The sequence below is a fragment of the Maylandia zebra genome, linkage group LG6 (genome assembly GCF_041146795.1).
Source record: "Maylandia zebra isolate NMK-2024a linkage group LG6, Mzebra_GT3a, whole genome shotgun sequence".
Taxonomy (NCBI): Eukaryota; Metazoa; Chordata; class Actinopteri; order Cichliformes; family Cichlidae; genus Maylandia; species Maylandia zebra.
This window is the reverse complement of record NC_135172.1, coordinates 30371909-30390537: the sequence shown is the minus strand read 5'-3', so window position 1 is coordinate 30390537 and position 18629 is coordinate 30371909. Positions and strand designations below refer to the sequence as shown.

The 18629-nt window shown below is 38.6% G+C and overlaps 1 protein-coding gene across 3 annotated transcripts in view; it reads right to left on the bottom strand.

Moving 5' to 3' along the window:
• The window catches only part of evi5l (ecotropic viral integration site 5 like), a 42677-nt gene that overhangs the window by 13937 nt on the left and 10111 nt on the right, over positions 1 to 18629 (bottom strand). Inside the window, exons 2-15 of one of the 3 annotated variants that reach the window (XM_076885064.1) lie at positions 16644 to 16731; positions 15872 to 15929; positions 13204 to 13595; positions 9491 to 9680; positions 8138 to 8362; positions 7216 to 7290; positions 6867 to 6992; positions 6506 to 6649; positions 6283 to 6372; positions 5412 to 5509; positions 5072 to 5132; positions 4923 to 4976; positions 4388 to 4420; positions 3415 to 3555 (exon numbers count right to left, since the gene is read on the bottom strand). In XM_076885064.1, the coding sequence (XP_076741179.1) occupies positions 3415 to 3555; positions 4388 to 4420; positions 4923 to 4976; positions 5072 to 5132; positions 5412 to 5509; positions 6283 to 6372; positions 6506 to 6649; positions 6867 to 6992; positions 7216 to 7290; positions 8138 to 8362; positions 9491 to 9680; positions 13204 to 13445 (1479 nt within the window). In that variant the 5' untranslated portion in view covers positions 13446 to 13595; positions 15872 to 15929; positions 16644 to 16731. The remainder of the gene's footprint in view (positions 1 to 3414; positions 3556 to 4387; positions 4421 to 4922; positions 4977 to 5071; positions 5133 to 5411; positions 5510 to 6282; positions 6373 to 6505; positions 6650 to 6866; positions 6993 to 7215; positions 7291 to 8137; positions 8363 to 9490; positions 9681 to 13203; positions 13596 to 15871; positions 15930 to 16643; positions 16732 to 18629) is intronic. The other 2 variants (XM_004539260.5, XM_004539261.5) reach the window with 2 other exon arrangements.

Sequence of the window (18629 nt, the reverse complement as noted above, 5' to 3'; positions counted from 1 at the left end):
GAAAACTCAAGGTAGTGTTATGTATCTGTCTTTCTTTTTTTTTACATTTAGTTTCCTGAAAAAGGAAGAAACGGGAGACAAGGAATTCCACAGAGAGATGGAAACATGACCTATCAACGAGCTATTTGTGGGGGAATAAATGGACGTGATTCCCAGCAGCAGCGTTAGACTTACACTTTTCTAAAAAATAAACCAAAAGCATCCATTCTCAACTGCAACTAGTGAGCGAGTAAAATCCAAATATGTTACCTACGCCTAGAAATGTCTGTGTACAACCTTCAAAACAGCCGACAACCTAAATTTAGCTGCCATGAAGGTGCACTTGTGTCCCGCTGTCTGTGATGTCAGCATGCTACTGTACACTAACATGTCACCACATCAAGGGGAAACTGCAAAGCTATGAATATGAAAGCAGCAAAGAAAAAAAAAAAAAAAAAAAAAGAGAGAGCTGAGTGGAAAAATACTTTCCAATGAGGCAAATTACAAACGCTTGAAATCGGGCAAGTACATAGCGTGACTGCAAGATTCGTGATTTGTCATTTTTGGCTTCTCAGTCTTGGTTATCAAAGAAGATTGAGAGTGTCTGGAGGTGTGTGAACCCTGGTGGGTGATGGGTACCAGCAATCTGAGCTGGAATAGACGCACACGTAACAATGACATCATTTAGAGAAAAATCAGTGACTGGAGTTTTTCTTTTAAAGCAAAGCAAATTATAATTTTAGTGAACCATCTGCTCCCTTCACATCGTGCTGTTGCTCTTCACACCACCTTCCCACAGGTAGGTGTGAGTTGAACCTATAAATATTAAGAGCAAAGCTTTGGTTAACAGCACTGGCAAAGACCACAAAACTTTTTTTTTTTTTGAGTAAGTCAGTAAAGCGGTTGCGGAACATACAGAAACTGACATGCATACATTTACTCATGTGGAAAAGCAAACGTGGGTGTTCTCTGTTAAACCCAATGTGGCGTTAAATACTAAATACTATACTAAACATCATATTTACTAGAAATTCACAGTAGAGAAGCAGAGTCTCTCGTACATATAAAAATGTTTGGAAAGTCAGTTTTCATATTTTTCCTTGAACAATATTATATGTAAAAATAAATAAATAAATAATATTAAAATATGTTATTTATACTGTTTTGGGAGGCAAAAACAGTTCATACATGAATTACATGTTAAATTACACCCAACTCTAATTTGTATAATAATTCCAATATCATGTGACTCACAGAACTTGAATGAATTAAAAACAAAAATCAGTCATCCTATAATGTAGGATCACTTCTTTTAACTTTACAGTACTATGCACCAAATACAGTTTGATTAGCTTTTCCTTCAGTGTTTAACTGAAACCACGTTTTAATAATCTATGCTACATTAACAAAACAAGTTTCAACATTTAATCATAGTCACACTATTACTTTCAATCAGGCTGTGTATCACACGTACAACAACTCAAAACAACAAACAGCTGCTCTGTAAAATGTACACGTGCAACCTTTACAGCCGCCATCAGTGTTACGTGCGACCTCAGCCTGTTGGTCCAGTTTTTTATTGTCACCCTGATTAACCTGCGCCCTCTTTCTTTGCAGATTTATTGTTAGTGTTGGCTGCTGATGGCTTGCTGCATGAATATAAACCCGGAGAAAGTGGAGCAGGAGGGTCGGCCATTGGCGTCTTGGATCCCACCAGATCTCCATCAGAACAAGCTTTACCAATCTGTTGCTTTCATAGCTTTGTTTATTCTGTACAGGTTGAGTCGGGAGCTCCTGGAACTACTGTTTTCAGTTTGGTTTCTGTTCTTCTAGTTTTCCAGGACTAGTTTGAGTGAGAAGCCTGTATTCGATGGCCCATTGTGTGATTGGTTCATGGTCTTCTTCCTCTTTGTTTGTTTTAGCTGGGGCTCACATCTCTTTTTGTTCTGTCCTTTGGGAGTAACTATATTTCCATTACTAAAAGCTTGTTGAATGGCACCCGTAACAGTCAGACTGGCTTCACTGGCGTCCAACAGTATTTTTTAGACAGTGATAGGTTCCACATTATTTGGCTCTCCTCCAGAGCTAGACTAACTAGATTTCACCTCATAAACCTCACCTCACCTCCATGGTGTGAAAACTGTAGAAGTCTTTGTGCCTCATCTGTATGTAAACATCTTGCTAAAACAGAACTTGAACGGTTTCATTTTTGGGTGCTGAGCTTTGCACCTTTGCGGGGTTAGCTCACGGGTTAATCACCGATTTTCTTTGAAGGTTTGTGAGAAAATACAAATGCGTGACTCACTACTTTGTTATCAAAGCAGCATAAAGAACATATCGGAAACAAATCAACGCTAGTCTGACCAGTCTGACCATATTTGAGAGGCGCAGTCGGCCCCAATTGTTTTTTTTTTTATCCGTTTTCCACAAGCTTGTATAAAATATAGCATTAGTACATCACTCCCACAATGGGATAACTTAAACGAGCCATTACTATGAGTCAGTCTGACAGTCTGTTCATACCAAGCTGCAACGTTTGAGTTTGAAAACTGAAAACATCGCCGCAAAGACTGACTGACGGGTACCAATCCAGCTTCAGCTAATCGCTTCCTGCTAATTCACTGAGCTTAACCTCCCCACTGTGTTAGTACTGGAACAATTGTATATTTGTAATTATACATATATTTTACTTATATTTTATTTAACTTGCGTGAGTTAGCTGACAAGTTTGCGCACCACTCTCTCATCCAAATTAGGGATGTGTGCGACTAGTCGACTAGATGACTAATCTAGTTAAGTGGAATGATTCATTGTTGAAGAAGTTGATTAAGTGTTTAAAAAGCCTTTGTTATTAGTTTTTGGCATTAAACGGTTCTCAAATTTACTTAATATCTGAGTGTTTCTTGGTTTTAGACTAGTCGGTTAGTCAGATTTTTTACCCCATGTTTAATTGACTAAGAAATCAGTCACCAGGAAGATTCCCAATCCAAATTTTTCCACAATTGGCCAACATGGCGCCAGCCAGATGGGCAACTTTGGCGCTTCACAAATGATGCTATAGTGGCTTTGTCCTTTTTCCATATACAGTCTATGACTGGCTCATACTAACAATCATACTAGAGTGTGTGTGTGTCTTTGACAACAAAGTGAACTTTGATATATTCGGTTACTTGACAAAGTTGTAAACCTTTTGATATACTGACATTGAAATCTGATCAAATTGTGTTGCATTCTAGTGAAATCACTTAAACGTTTGCGACATTTGTGCCCTGATTTTGAGTCCAAATAATCTGACAAACAGTAAAAGCATTATCAGGAAATACACAGCTTACAGAGCCTATCTGTAAGTTAAATATAGGACAAAATAAAGACTGTAGGCAGGAGGGAAACAGTTCATCTTGCTATCTTGGTTCATTTATTAATTCATTCTTTTACCCTCTGTTGTTGTAGCTCTCGGATGGTGTCCTGTGCTTTCTCAAGGCTCTCGCTAGCTGTGGTGCACTGCTGCCTCACCACCGCCAGCTCTCGCTTGATCACATAGTTCTCCTCTGCTTCCTGCGCCCTAGTCACCTGACCCTGGAATAGTGTGACCAAAATAGGATGACATTTAAAATCGTCAGTGGAGTGCAATTTTCAAATTCAGACTATGCAGGGGGAAAAGGGTGGTTCCAGACAAAACAACAATATAATGGTTATAGAGAACTTTGCTTCATGTCATACTGAGAGTCAACATTTTAGTAAGGAGATTTATTTGCTTTCTTGTAAATCGCCTACCTGAGGATATCACTCACACTCTTACATCTGTCCTTTAAAGCTAAAGCTAACAACCAACTAGCTCAGTTTAGCATGATGAATTGAAACACAGACAGAAAGCTAACCTGGCTGTATCCGAAAGCAATAAAAAAACTTAAAACTCAGTCTCAGTCTCTGTTTTTTAACAATTATTAGATCTCAAGCATGACCATGAAGAAAACAAGTTTCTGGTGTATTTTTTTCTACAATTTTGTACAAATTAAATCAAACACATTCAATATCAAATCACGTATCTATACCTTCTAGAGCGTTTAGCAAGAAAGCAAATAAATGTACATTTCATTCAAATTTTCCTTAATTGTAGGTATTCAAATATAAATGAATGATAGTAATAGCTGAACTTCAACATGCCTCATGCAGGATTGTACAACGTCATCAGTCTCCATCATGGATAAATACTACATGCATTCAGGCATTAAAGGATTGTCTTGTGGGCTAGAGACAAATATACGATGTAAACAAAAAGCTTTCATGCACTTTTGGCAGGATGCTGTTACAGGAGAGGGAGAGAAGCAATGCAGGACGGTAGAGGAGCAGAGTGTGAGTATGACAAAGGACAGCAAGGTCAGTGGGAAAGTGGTTTACAGTACTCTACCTGTATCAGTCTGTCTGCAAGAGCAGCACTCTCCTACAGCGCAACGAAGGAGAGGAACAAGAGGATGAAAATAAAGAGATGAAGAGAGTGAAAAGCAGTGGGTCACCAGGAAGGATAAAACACAAGAAAAACCAGGATGAATTCCAAAAGGAGGGACGTAAGAAAAAGTTGAGATACCAAACACAGACATGTTTGTGAGGGAATAAAGAGGCAGCAGTGAGATCATTCAGAAAACAATTTCACAGAAGAGGAAAATATGAACAAAAGCAGCGTGCTGAAACAGCACAAAAGGCGGGCACACACACACACACACACACACACACACACACACACACACACACACACACACACACAGGAAAGAAAACCAATAACAATATATTCGTCAGTTGTAAATTTCAACCCCGAACCACACAGAATTTAACTAGAATCAAAATGTGAAGCGTGTTAGCTCAGCCTCATCCAATTTCTCTATTTCAGTGAAGTTCTCATGTTTATTAGCATTTAGATAAACTGAAGTCACATCTGCCTATCTCACCTTCTCCAAGGTTTCGATCCTCTGCTTCAGCAGCCTGTTTTCTGTGCGTAGCCTCTGAACACAGAGAGAAGGAAGACAAGTGGAAAATGTTTGCTTCACTTCACTTTTCAAATATTTTATTGCAGTACAAACAAACAAGATATAAGCACCTTAATTTCAATTTGCTCCTCCATTTCTTTGTTCTTGATGGTGGTGTATTCTTTCTCAAGTCTGAGGAGAAAGATACAACAGTAAGAAAACGTAATGTTACCTCAATCTTCCTTGTTTTTAACTATAATGTTTAAAAGCCAAAGATCTGAGGTGTACAGCGCAGAAAAACAACTTTCAGAAGTTACCTAAACAGCACAAACGCACAACAACAACCATGCACACGCTTAAGTGTAGAAACCTCAGCATTAGTAAGACACAAACAAAACTCTCACTGGTCTACATAAAGGCTCTCCAGCTTTAAGTCTGACTATTTGTTAGCCGACTAACGAGCGTTCTTACTTCTTCATCCTCTTGGGGTTGTATTTGACCTGGTAGGCCCTGAGGATCAGCTTGTCTGGGCAGCTGTCAAACTGGTGGGGGATCACCTTCTGGAAATGCTGGCAGACCCCAAGGGAGAAACGCACATGACAAAGATGGTCATTCATATTTAATGAAGATGCAGAGACTCGTTTTTTTTTTTTAATGAGTAAAGAAAAAACAGCCACAGATTTACAAAAGGCCTTGAGGCAAGCCAGGAGCTCCTGCTTAAAAAAACAAAAACAAAAAAAGAAACTAAGATATTTTAATATACTTTGATTTAATGACATGACAGTCTCACTTGGCATGCGTAAAAATGTATATGCACTTCTAGGAACTGGAAGCATATACAGTATTCAAATTAATTCAAGTTTGCAGTGCAAGTCAAAAAACTGGGAAATGTACAGGTACAAACTTAATGTTTTTTCCGTAGGTTTTGTGAGGAAGATAAAGATAAGAAATGATCAAAGATAAGAAATTAAGATCCAGATCAAATTCACCTATCTAAAAGGTTTTTATTAGTGAGCAACAAAAAATTACACGTTTTCTACTGAATTGCTGTAAATCCAGATTGTGGACGCTGCCTGACGGACACAAAATTTAAACACAAACATAGTGTAAAATTCAGCAGCAGGTCAGTGTTCCATTTCATAGAAGACAATCAGATAAAATCACGTTGAATGGACGTAAACGAGAGCAGCTTATTTTTATCAAATTAGATCATAACTTTAGATTTGTAGCTCAGGAAGCTTGCGTGCAAAAAGGAAAGTGGGACGTTCAGCCTTTGACTCATGGCTCAATCTGTGCACAAAACAATTTCTGCAGAAGGCACCGCAAAGCTACAGCTGCGTACCTGTGACATGCCCTCCATGTCCAGCTGAATGAGGTCAGTCTGGTTGTACTGCAGGATTGCCAGGCCTACACGGAAGATAATCTCTAGGCCCTGCAGAGAGGTCAGATATTGTATAATATATATATATATATATATATGTATGAAAAACACAATTAGTAAGGTGGAACATATCCACAGTTATAACCGATCTTTTGATATTTTGTATGCTTTGTATATTTCTTACCTCATACATGAAAATATCAAAGATGCGTGTGGCGACAGGAAGAGGGAGAAAGGTGAGAAAAAGCGTGAGGAACCAGGATGAGGCATACATGGAAGTGTGGAAACTCTGGGACCGGAAATGGACATTCAGCTCTGGAAGCTGCTCCTGAAATCGCAAATGTTAACAAAAAACAAAAACAGGAAAGAAAGTTAACATCTCAAAAAATTAAAATAGACCCAAGAGAACATACCTGAAAAGGAAGTGATGTGCTGGAGATTAAAAAAACAAAAAAAGAAAAGAAAGATCTGCTGCCCCTTTGTGGAGAGCGTTCACACTGCAACATTTATCGTTTTTTAGATGCACGCTCCTGCTTCCTCTTTACCTGTAGCAGATATTCAAACTGGTAGATGCAGAGACCGAGCTCTGCCATGCTGGGCTTGAAGAGCTCCCTCAGGCGATACTCCTGCATCAGACGAACAAAAACACAAAAGGCCTCCTCCTCTGGCATCTGGGAGAAGGCGAGAAGATTGTTAGAAATCAAACTGTGCTGGACTCTGTATTATACACCATCTCAAAAAACAAATTAACTGCAGTTTAATTTTTCAAAGACCTGCTACATAAATAACTGTGGCTATAATAAAGACATTGTTTACAGATAAAATGTGCTGAGCCTTGAAGCAAAAATATTCTCTTATGGTTCAGTTTCCTGCAGCACACCGTTTGACAATTACCTGCATTAGAAGCAATCCAACAATGAATGCGCTGCCCTGGCAGTAGCCCACCTCTCGATCCACCAGAGAGTACGCCTGAAAAAAGGAAAAAAAGGATGCACACACACAACAGATTTCAGTTACTATGTTCTGTATGTTTAGAAAAATACATCTTTATTTGTGACAGGACAATCAGACCTAGCGACAGGACCAACAAGTCAACAGAGGTCCCTTCATTTCCTGAGCAGCTCAGCTACAAGGGAGCTCGACTGATTTGCAGACAGGAAACGAGCTTGTCTCCATGATAGTAAACATATTTCCACATTTTTGTGTGTCTCTGCAATTTGTTTTTCTCCCCAGGAACAAAAAAATCACATTATGAAGGTAAAACCCAGTCTGATCAAAAAGACACAGCCAATCAAATCCTTCCATTTGCTGCAGAAAGATTAAAGGTTTAAAAATGGCTTTTAGTTTTGCATGTTAGGGTTTCATTAAAACTACACAGCACTTCCTGTCATTCTGAAATAAAGTCGGAATTAAAAAAAAAAAATTAATACAATAGCTAAATACAATAATTTCACACCACTGTTAAATCAACATATCCATATTAGTCGTTCTTATCCAGACATTTATTTGTAGATGTGTCATTTAAGAAAGCAAGTGAAGGAAATTCCAGAAAGTTGACTGTTCATCCATCTGTTGTGCTACAGTGACACTACAGAGTGATTGAAGACTGCGGCTCAACCAAAATCAGCGCTTAGTGCTTGTAACCATTTTTGGTTTGGTCTTATTTTTTCTCCAGTGTGACCAATACACATATTTCAAAGCTCACAGTGTAAATAAGTCCGTTTTTACAGATGATAAACCATGTTTCAAAAACACAAAAAAGCCCCTCCCCCTGATAAATTCAGACCTTGAGGTGATCAAACGCTGCAGTTCTCACCTTCATGACATTGAAGAGGACCTCCTGTCCGAGGCTGTCCTGGCCTTTGAAGAACTCGTGCTCAGGGTAGGTGCGGGCGATATCTCTGCGGATTAGCTTCTCACAGGGGGAGGACATCTTCAGCAGTTCAGAGTACTGGTTCTTCACCGGCATGTCTGTGGCGTTGCCCAGAAGCTGCCACACGATGGCCCGGAAATGATGAGGAATGCCCTTTCTGATCAACTCCTGGAAGACAGAGAGAGTGAAACGAGTTATATTAAAATAGAGTACAGGGCGGTCGTGGCTCAAAGAGTTGGCAGTTTGTCTTGTAACCGGAAGGTTGCCGGTTCGAGCCCCGGCTCGGACAGTCTCGGTTGTTGTGTCCTTGGGTAAGACACTTCACCTACTGCTGATTGCCAGAGGGGCCGAGCCACGATATGGCAGCCTCACTTCTGTCAGTCTGCCCCAGGGCAGCTGTGGCTACAACTGTAGCTTGCCTCCACCGGTGTGTGAGTGAATAGTGGAATTGTAAAGCGCTTTGAGGGCCCCAAAAAGCGCTATATAAATGCAATCCATTATTAATACCCAGCCTCTTTATATAGATGTCATTTTACAGATATTAAAGCACGTCAGAAGAAAAGACATCAATGCAAACTCAATTATGAAACGCTAACAGATTTATATTTACAAGGACAATCTAGCATCATTTTGTAATCACACTCAGTTGTAAATTATGATGGATTGCTATTTTCTATTTTCAGCATTTATAGCCTGCTTATAGATTTTTGTGTGAGCTCCCAGGTTCCCCTGACTCATTTTTATTGTGTCCTCTCTCATCCGTCTTGTCTTCCCTGGGGGTTTAGTCTTTTTGTGATGGAGGACACAGAGACACAAAGAGAGGGATGGGAGGCAGAGGGCAGATAGAGGGGATTATTGGTATTTTACTGTATTAAAAACAAACAAACAAAAAAGACAGCTTCATACCAATAGTGTTTTTGTTTGTGCTGAATTTGAGGGTAACACTGCGAGACATTTTTGAGCACACTTGCAGACAGCTAGAAAAAGGAGACCCACTGTGCCTTCACGAATAGAAATAAACCAGTCATAGTCTGTGAGCAAAGCTATAAATGACCAACCAGCCACTTAAAAAAAACAAAGCAAACTAGAATATGAGTCAGACATTAGGAAACAAATTGGAAAATCAACTTGTGAAATGTGACCCGCCAACTATAAAAATAAAATGAGGAGGCTCATAATTTCCTTACTGGTGTTCTTATTTTGAATCGCACTCAGTGACTCATTCTCAGTGAAAAAAACCACATGTGCCTTCCAAATACTTCATTCTCCACTTCAAGTGCCAGACTCTCCCCTCACCTTCAGGAGTTTGTCCTTCTTGCGTCTCCACTCCTCCCATTCGTTGACGATGCGGCCCCATAAGATCCACGTGTCTTCCTCCAGGTGCGACAGGTTTGAGGAGGCCGAGGAGCTGGAGACCAGCGAGGAGCCACTGTTCCGTCGCGAGCCACTCATTGACCGCATGGACTTGGAATCAGCCTCCAGCAACCTGCGTGAAGACACAGATTATGAGAACAGGAAGCTGAATTTATGACTGATCACACAGGAGAGCTTATTTATGTTACACACTGGAGAGTTAAGCTAAGATAAGCGAGAGCGAGAGGCAGAATGTGACATTGCAAAAAATGCTAAATTTAGAGAGGCACCAGCAGCTGCAAGGCATGTTCCCCTTGGTTTATTTATTCATTTATTTAGGTGGGAAGCGCGTTTAATGGTTATATGCTAAGCTAAAGCTAAAATGCTCCTGAACTATGAGTTTGAATTTGGAAGAACTCGAACTCAAATATAGGCTGGGGCGAGTGATTTCCTTTAAGTCCTTGTGGAGTCTGCTGTACAGCAGGGCAGCAAAATGCAGAGGTGATGTGATTAAGAAGGGCAGCTCTTTACTCCAAGGTTCAGTCCACTTTGACCTCAAATGTCGGTTTCTTTTAAGTCACTTTACACCTCCGTCCAGCACTCTGACCATTCTGCTGGGACTGGCTGTGAAGCTGAAAATGTGCTACTGTTGTTCTTCTTCTCAATGTGATTTCTTGGGATTTTAGCTTGATGGCAGTAAATACAGCCTAATGAAAACACTCCTTCTGCAGTGGTGGATTATTTAAGGTAACACATTTATAAATACAAATTCCAATGCAAAGGCTAGTGCTCCTGGTTGTGTGGGATTAAACATTACCTAACACAGATTAAACCTCAACCTTGAATTAAAAAAACAACAACAATTATTTTCTCTGAAGCCAAGAAAATAAATGTTCAAATTTATCCCTGGAAAAATAGATCCTGAAACACAGAGCTTCCTGAAGTAACACACAACATAGAAATTGCAAAGTATCTTATTTTAATCCTTTTTGATTATAAAATTTTATTCTCTAAAGAAAGTTGGTCTTGAGTGAACCCCATGGTGGTTCATGTGACCCTCCCGCTATCGTGACTATTAACAGAGGCTACACAATTCAGCTGTATTAATCAGAAAACCAGAAAAGTTTTATATTTGCTATAAATCCTACTTTCCATCATGCCTGACTCCATTACACTTGGATGTCAAAAATGGTAATTTCAATGCGAATTTCTATCTAGATGTACCTTTGTGTGTTTCCTTTCTGTTCCATATGTGAACTTTAACAATCCTAGAAAGAAGCCGTAACACCATGAAGGCTCCTTGCTGCAGGGAACCTCTCATCATAATTGAGTTCCACGAACACAAACTTGACAATACAATCTTTGATATCGCACATCATTCTCGTAATTGTTTAGCATTTATTGAAATACCTTGGTTCTATTTGTGGTACACAGTTTAACCTTAGTATGCCGTGGAGTCCGTTTAGCTGCTGACGTCCTGGAATGCCCAGGAATGCAGGACTATTTCCTTGGACTCTTGACTTTAGTTCTAATTAATTTATGTTAATATAAAGTAACCAATAGTTACTATAACTATAACTCTTGGGTTTGTTTCCTTCTAATGAATTCATTTGTTAGAGTGTATGTTCTTCTTGTGTCTCTCATTTGATCGGATGAGGCAGTATTTTTATCTCTCCTTTGTCGGGTCAGTCTTTGGTTTGTTTAAGCTGATTTTGGGTCTGTTCTGTTTGAGCAGTTAGTTGTAATATTAACACGGGCAGTGTTGGGGAGTAATGGAATACGTATATAAAATACAAAATATGAGTAACTGTATTCCATTACAGTTACCATTTTAAAGGGTGGTATTCCAAATACGGTTACTTTGTTAATTTGAAAAAAAAAAAAAGAAAAAAAAAAAAAAAAGGGATTACACAGGAGTCTTTTCCTGTTTCATATGTTAGGCTGTCCCCTCTGTATTTTTGGTAATTCCACGCTGGTGGAAACCCAAACAAAACACGCATTAAGAGCCTCTAATGCCTGTGTTTCAATGTCGCGGCCCTTGTCACCTCTACTTGCGGCCCGCATAATGATGTGACAAAATATTTGTAAAAATTATTGTTCAAAAAATTATTTAATATGAAGGCAATAGGCAGAGTGTTACAGGCATAGCCCTAAAGAATGTAGCCTCATGGGCAGTGTAGCCCAGTTGTAAGTAAGCTATTAAGACTCGACTGTACACTGTGTTCGTGTTTTTCTCCGAAACAATAAGTTCTGTTGGAGCAGCCTTTCAACGCCTCTCTCTGCCTCTCGCTAGCAAAGTTGACCCAGGCAAGAAAGTAAAACTAGTTTTCGGTTAACAGCCCGACACGCAACCCGACGTATTAGCCAGAGGTCCCTTTACTATGGGACCTGTTTTATATACGTGCTGAATAGTTTGTGATCGCCGCAAAAAGTGCAGCCTTACCTAATGTCCACCCTACTGTTACTCATTTTATATTAAGATTTAAAAATCTAGTTGGTATTGGTATGGCGAGTAGCCTTCAGTAATAGTAATAAATCACACAGCAATAGTACAGTCATGTAGTTGTAAAAAGCATGATAATATATTATTAAGTAATCCAAAGTATTCAGAATGTTACTCTCATTGAGTAATGTAACGGAATACGTTACAAAATACATTTTGGGGCATGTATTCTGTAATCTGTAGTGGAATACATTTTAGTAACCTTCCCAACACTGAACAGGGGATTATATAACACAACTTGAGTTTAGCTATTTATTTGATCTCTTTCAAGGATTCATAAAAATATTTTAACTTTTGTAAAAATTTGTTGGGTTTTCTTGGCAATTTTAGATAAAATAAAATCTACTTTTTCTGTAACTGCTCTGTGACTTCATGCCTAACCAGCTTGTTCCTTCACAGTATCTACAGTTGTGGTAAGAAGTTTACATACACTCACAGGCATGAACATAATAGTAATTTTCCAATTTTTCAATTACCAAGACATTCATTCAGAGTTTCAGGTGAGATGAGGCAGATATTGACAATGTAATAGTGAGTAAATCTGCAGAGGAAAAAAAATGCTTATTTTGGGCCAAAGTTGCCAATCTTTTTAAGTGTTTTTATTAGATTTGCCTGGTGACTCTAACAGCAGTTCATCCTCACTGTTGTCCTTGTGCTCAGTGGTGTGTGCCAAATGTGAAGTCATAACTGCTGGCATGCAATACGCTTTAGTGTCTTTTCAGTTTCATCTCCCTGTGAACAGGCGAATCTCTTCAGGCATCTCCGTGTTAAATCAAGGCAGAAGCAGATTTTTTGGGGAAGATTTTCTGCAAAAAGAGACTACTGCATTCTGATAACAATGCTGTGCTGCTATAACACTTTGCACATGCCTCAATCAGTGCATCAAACATAAACAGGGTTCTTAAACATGCAGTTTTCATTTTCTTGTGAAAACTGCAATTAAACTTGCAGCTCTCACGCAGTTGTTGTTTTTTTTTTTTTTTAGTCTGATATGGTGCTACAAGGTTTGTTACAAAGACTTTGATTTGACTGGCTTCCTATACAAGAAAAAAAAAGTCAAATAGTTAATAAATCCTGGGCCACATTGAAGCTAAAAAACTGCTGTGTTTTCAGTTTAAAAGCTTAACACAACAATGACAACTACTGATCTTACCTGTTCTGCTCCTCCAGTTTGGCTAGCAGCTCTAATTCATCAGGACTCAAGTTCTCGGAGTCTGCTGGGGAGGCTGCAGGTGCTGACAGCACTGCATCGTGGGAAGAGGAGTCTGGGCTGAGCACAGGGCTGCCATTCGATGAGGGATCTGGATCCATGCCAGGTGGGGAGGAAGGGCACTCCAGCTGAGGGGGAGCCCCACCAGAGCCCTCTCTTTCCGGGCTGCCGCTGGGGATAGACATGACGCTGAGGTTGGCGTGAGGTGGGTAAAGCAGTGCTGGTGTGCTCAAAAAAAACGTCTCCCAGTCTCACTGTATGTCTCCCTCCTTAGTGAGCCTGGCTGTTGCCTGATTGGCCACCAGGCAAGCCTATATGATCAGAGGTCCTCAAACCTGCCAAGAATTAAAAGAAATGTATGTGAGCAAAGGCTAAATAAATAAAAACCAAACATAGTTTAGTTCATGTCATTATTATTAACTTGATAAGTTAATACACAGGTGCCATACTATATTGCCTGATAATACCAGTATAATGATGCGATATGAAAGTATCATATCATGATATCAAACGATATCAAGCGTTTATGCTCCTTAGTGCACACAATGACAAAAATAAACCAGGCATTACTAACAAGGAGAGCTAAGTGTGACTCTCTGATGACAATTTAGTAAAAAAGGAGCAGGGAGTTACTACAACAACCTCCAAGAAAGCTCAACGTTTTACAAAATATGCAACAAAACTGTTCCTGCTAAAGGTGGAAACAACAAACTTGTTTCATCACTTGAGGCAAAAAACACACCATCAAAAACATCTAGTCTATGAAGGCGGACATGCTAGCTATATGCTAGCTGGTCATGTGTGGGCTTTAAGCAGCTTTTAACAAGCTCAACTCAAGATCAAACACTCCAGGTACAACATATTTTTCAACTTTCACACTATTGTGCCGACTCCTCAGGAGTTACATGATTAAGTTACTTTTCTGTTAAAGTATTTAGCAGTTATGCAAATTTGATTTAAAGTTTACAAAGAAAATAGTACGAAGGCTAATTTTGTTCTTAATTTAATGTGTCACTGCTATTGCACTGTACTGCTGCTGCTGGTGCCTTGTAGCAACAGATTCTCCCTTTGAATCAGGTATTCTGTCAACATGGCATTAACTCACTGGAAAAGAAGGATGGAAACTGTCCTTTATTTTTATTCACACTAATAAATACCACTAAATACCACTGCCTGTAAGCTGGAAGCACCAAAAAGTGCTTCCAATAATGTTTTCTCCCATTACTGTCAGAAATATTATCAGAATTTCCTTGAAATATAGTGATATAATTTGGAGGCTATGTCACCCACACCTAATAATCTATTTCTATCTATTCTAAAGCTACAGGTAAAAATACTGTGGTTACATTGAAAAGAGTTAACACAACATTAAACAAAGCTTTGATCCTCTTCAGTCAGTTTCATTTAGTAAAACAGAAAACTGTTTGCGGGCCAGATGGCAACCTATTACTGGGTTGATTTGGCCCCTGGGGTGTAAATTTCATGTCATTGCTCTATGAAGGATAAAGAAGGTGAAGCTGAAAGTCTGATGTAGAACAATGAGTTATAGTAATAATCAAGTTTCTGAGTCAGAAATCAATAAGTATGAAGCTAATTTTCTCTTTATCACAGATTTGAGTGCTCTAATGTGGTTTACACAGACATAATCACAACTTTTTTTTTCCTCCATCAGAGGGAAGAATTGACCTGTCAGCATATAAAAAGAAAAAAAAAATCACAATAAAAAGTTACTGCAAATTACTTGTTACACTGTTATTCGGTTAAGATCACACTGCACAGCTTTCAGAAGGACTAAGACATGGTCACACATTCATCTACATTCAGAAACAGTGCCACAAAATGACTGCAAGCAGCTGAGGAATTTATTAAAACCAGACTATTAAACAAATCAAATGAATTACAGAGTAAATTCAGAGAGATAAACTCAGATTTCACACAGTTTATGAGCAGCTGACACCGCTGGTTTGGAACAGAAGGCTGAGGGCCAGAGGTGGAGCCAGACATTTGAAACACCCAGGGCTTAGAACCTAAAGGGTAGTATGTATGTGGGATTTTTTTTTTTTTTTTGGGGGGGGGAGTTTAGAAATGACTGAAAGATTAATAGGCTCTGTTTTGAGTTTTGTTCAAAAAAGAATGACTTCATATAGGGAAAAATATATATCACATGTGCAGGACACCTTAAACTAGTTTTTTAATTAAGCAGCAAGGCAGAACAAAATCGGGGCTGTATCAAGACATGAGGACTAAACCCCAATTCAACCAGACCCAAAACTGATCCAGAATTAAAACAGGACTACAACAGTTCAAAATCAGGACTACTTAGGATTTAACCAAGACAGAACCAGAATCAGAACTAGATGATAGTAGCACTAAAAATCATCATAGACCTCCACTACACTTATTTTTTAATTCTACCAAAGTCCACTATTTAGATTGAGAAAAGTTTATATAATTATTTAGCCTTGTTGTGCAAACAAGCTGCAAAACTTAATAAATATAGAATTTGAAAAATAGTAAACCTAAAAAGAAACACTAGGTACGAGATACATGAGGACCTATGATACGGTGATACTTTTGGTAAACAACCATTTGACTAACATGTCTGTCTCACCTGCTCTTGTTCCATCTGTCCTCATTCTCCTCTCTCTTCCTCTCTCTTCCTCTTTGTGCTGACAATCATCAAATATACAGTTGAAACCAGATATTTACATACTCTTCAGATAAAAACACAAACACTTTTTTAATTGTAACATCAAATCAGACTAAATGTTTATTTTTTTAGATTGATAAATATAAAAAACATATTTGTTAACTTTAAGAGTAAAGAGAGAAACTGTCTGTGTTTTTTAATTGTAAATGACACCAAATTGTATTCAAAATTGAGCCACACTTATGGAGCTCCACAATTCTTTTCCTGGTGTTTTGGTTGACATCTCTTGATGTTCCCATGTCACAGAAACAGGCTCTGTGTTTTGCCTTTTATGCATCCACAGCTGTGCCACCAATTTACTCACATGGACTCTACTAACCTATCAGAAGCTTCTTCAGCTCAGAATGGAATCGTCTGCAGCTTTCTTATTAATTAACAATAAACTTAGTGTACATGTACTCCTAAATTTGATGAAAGTGATAACAAATAGACAGCTCTGTCTCTCTTTATTCTGACATTTAACTAATTCAAAAGACATTTCAATATTTATCTAAAACAAAAGTTTACTCTAAATTAATGTTGTACAGTAAAAATGTTTTATGTTTTCTCCCTAAAGTGTATGTAAATATCTGGTTACAAATGTGAATATCCTGCTGTGTACTGAAATCCCTCTTGTTTTGCATAGAAATATACTGAACAACATACAAAGCATAATATATAAAATAACATTTACCTGAGTTTTTTCTTTGAAAGAGCCCTCTAATGTCCAGTCTTATATTTCAGTGCATTACTGAAACCGATTTAGTCGGGGAGGGTAAGAACTGAAAATATGAAATAAACACACGTAAGCTAAGACTCTCTAAAAAAAATAGCATTTCTTCGGCTTTTCATTTCGCCATTTGTTGATTCACTTGAAGAGCAAGTAACGTAATATTGGTCAAGTGATCAGTTTGATATCAATCTTTCGTGATTCACCGTCATATTTACATTATTTGTACGGTACGAATGATTTGCTTTGGTACCTGGTCAAACTTAAGCTCTCCTTAGTATGGCTGGCTCTGACAAAACAACCCGGGCTTAAGCCCAGTAAGCCACCCCCACGCTCCGCCCCTGCTGAGGGCAGTTTTTAATTGAATTCTTCATAAGATAAACCGAGGTGTGATTTCCCAGGAGGAAAAAAAAGGCTTCATCATTCAGCAGATTGTTGATGCAATCATGCTTTTTGAGCTGTAGTTGAATTTCTTTAATAAAGGATTAAAAAAAAGAAGAAAAAGAAGCTACATGTGCATTTGTGTGCTTGATACTTTCAGCGATAAGGACCTTACAAAGCACAAGCTTGGCATAAACGTAATATTTTACTAGCTAATGTTAGCCTGGGTAATTAAAAAAAAAATAAAAATCAATACAGCAATCGATAAAAATCTTTACCCATATCAAAGAAAACAAGCAAAGCAAATACTCACTCAACACATATACAAATACAAACTATTCTATGTGTGTAAAAATCCCACTTTCACTCAAATGCTACACATTTGTAGAGCACGTGTGTGGTAGAATTATATTTATTTTTGCATGACTTTAAGATTACATTTTAGTTGCCGTTTTGTTTGACTATCTGACAACCCAAATTCTCTGTAAATTTTTTAGAATCAGGACATGAGTACTTGTAGCTTTTTCCTGTGATTAAGTTTCTTTTCACAGAGAAAACTCCAAAACAAAATGAGTCACTACAAACCAGGTGTGTCCATTTACTGGCCAAATGTGTCTCAGAAAAAGCAACAAAAATAAATGCATGAAAAGGTGCTGTGTTCTGGACAATTTTGGACTAGTGAGCCCTTGGTTCATTTTAGGGCTGGTTACTACATTCCGCATGTTCTTGGTACTCTATCACATCTGAGATACATACTGGCTATGAGAAGGTGTTTGCATAAACTTGCAGCGTGCCACTGGGTTCAGTGCCTGGAGTTTGTTTGGACCTGGACTGACACCACTGTCTCCAAATGTTCTCGCTGCAATTGTTTTGGTCTGCGTCCAAATTTGATTACTTTGTTTGCATCTGCACAAATGAACCGTACCAAGTGGGGAAATGAACCTCCATTTAAAAAGCACCAAAAAACTAATTAGTCTGGGTTAGGAGAAGATGACGCTCATTCACAACATTAACTCTGCTGCACTTTGCATTTTGATAGGATGTCAGATGAGTTTTGTCCTTACAACAAGCTAAACCAAAAACAACAACAAAAAAACCCAAAAGGTATGCATCTCACAGTTTGCAGGTCTTTAAGTTGAAAATAAACTGTTTTGCATTGTGGACTAACAGAGACATTACATTTTGTGGTGTGGGACTGGGCTGCAGAAATGAAGGGACTGACACAGTGTGTCTGTGCAGAACATTAGCAGTAGTGCTGCTTTGTAAAGTGGCTAAAAATGGTCACAGTTGACTCCTCTGGATCTCCCAAGCTTGCTTTATAGATGTGTGTGTGTGTGTGTGTCTCACACACACACACACACACACACACACACACACACACACACAGCTGGTCAGCTAATAATCTGTATAATCCGTCTATTCATAGTCAGTTTAATCCCAACGAACAACAGCGGTGTAGTGAATTCATTAAAACTATCATATCTAACTGACTCAGATCAAACTGTCTTCACATCCAAAAACTCCAAAACAGCGCAATAAAGAAATTCAGCTCTGTCACAGGGCATTAAA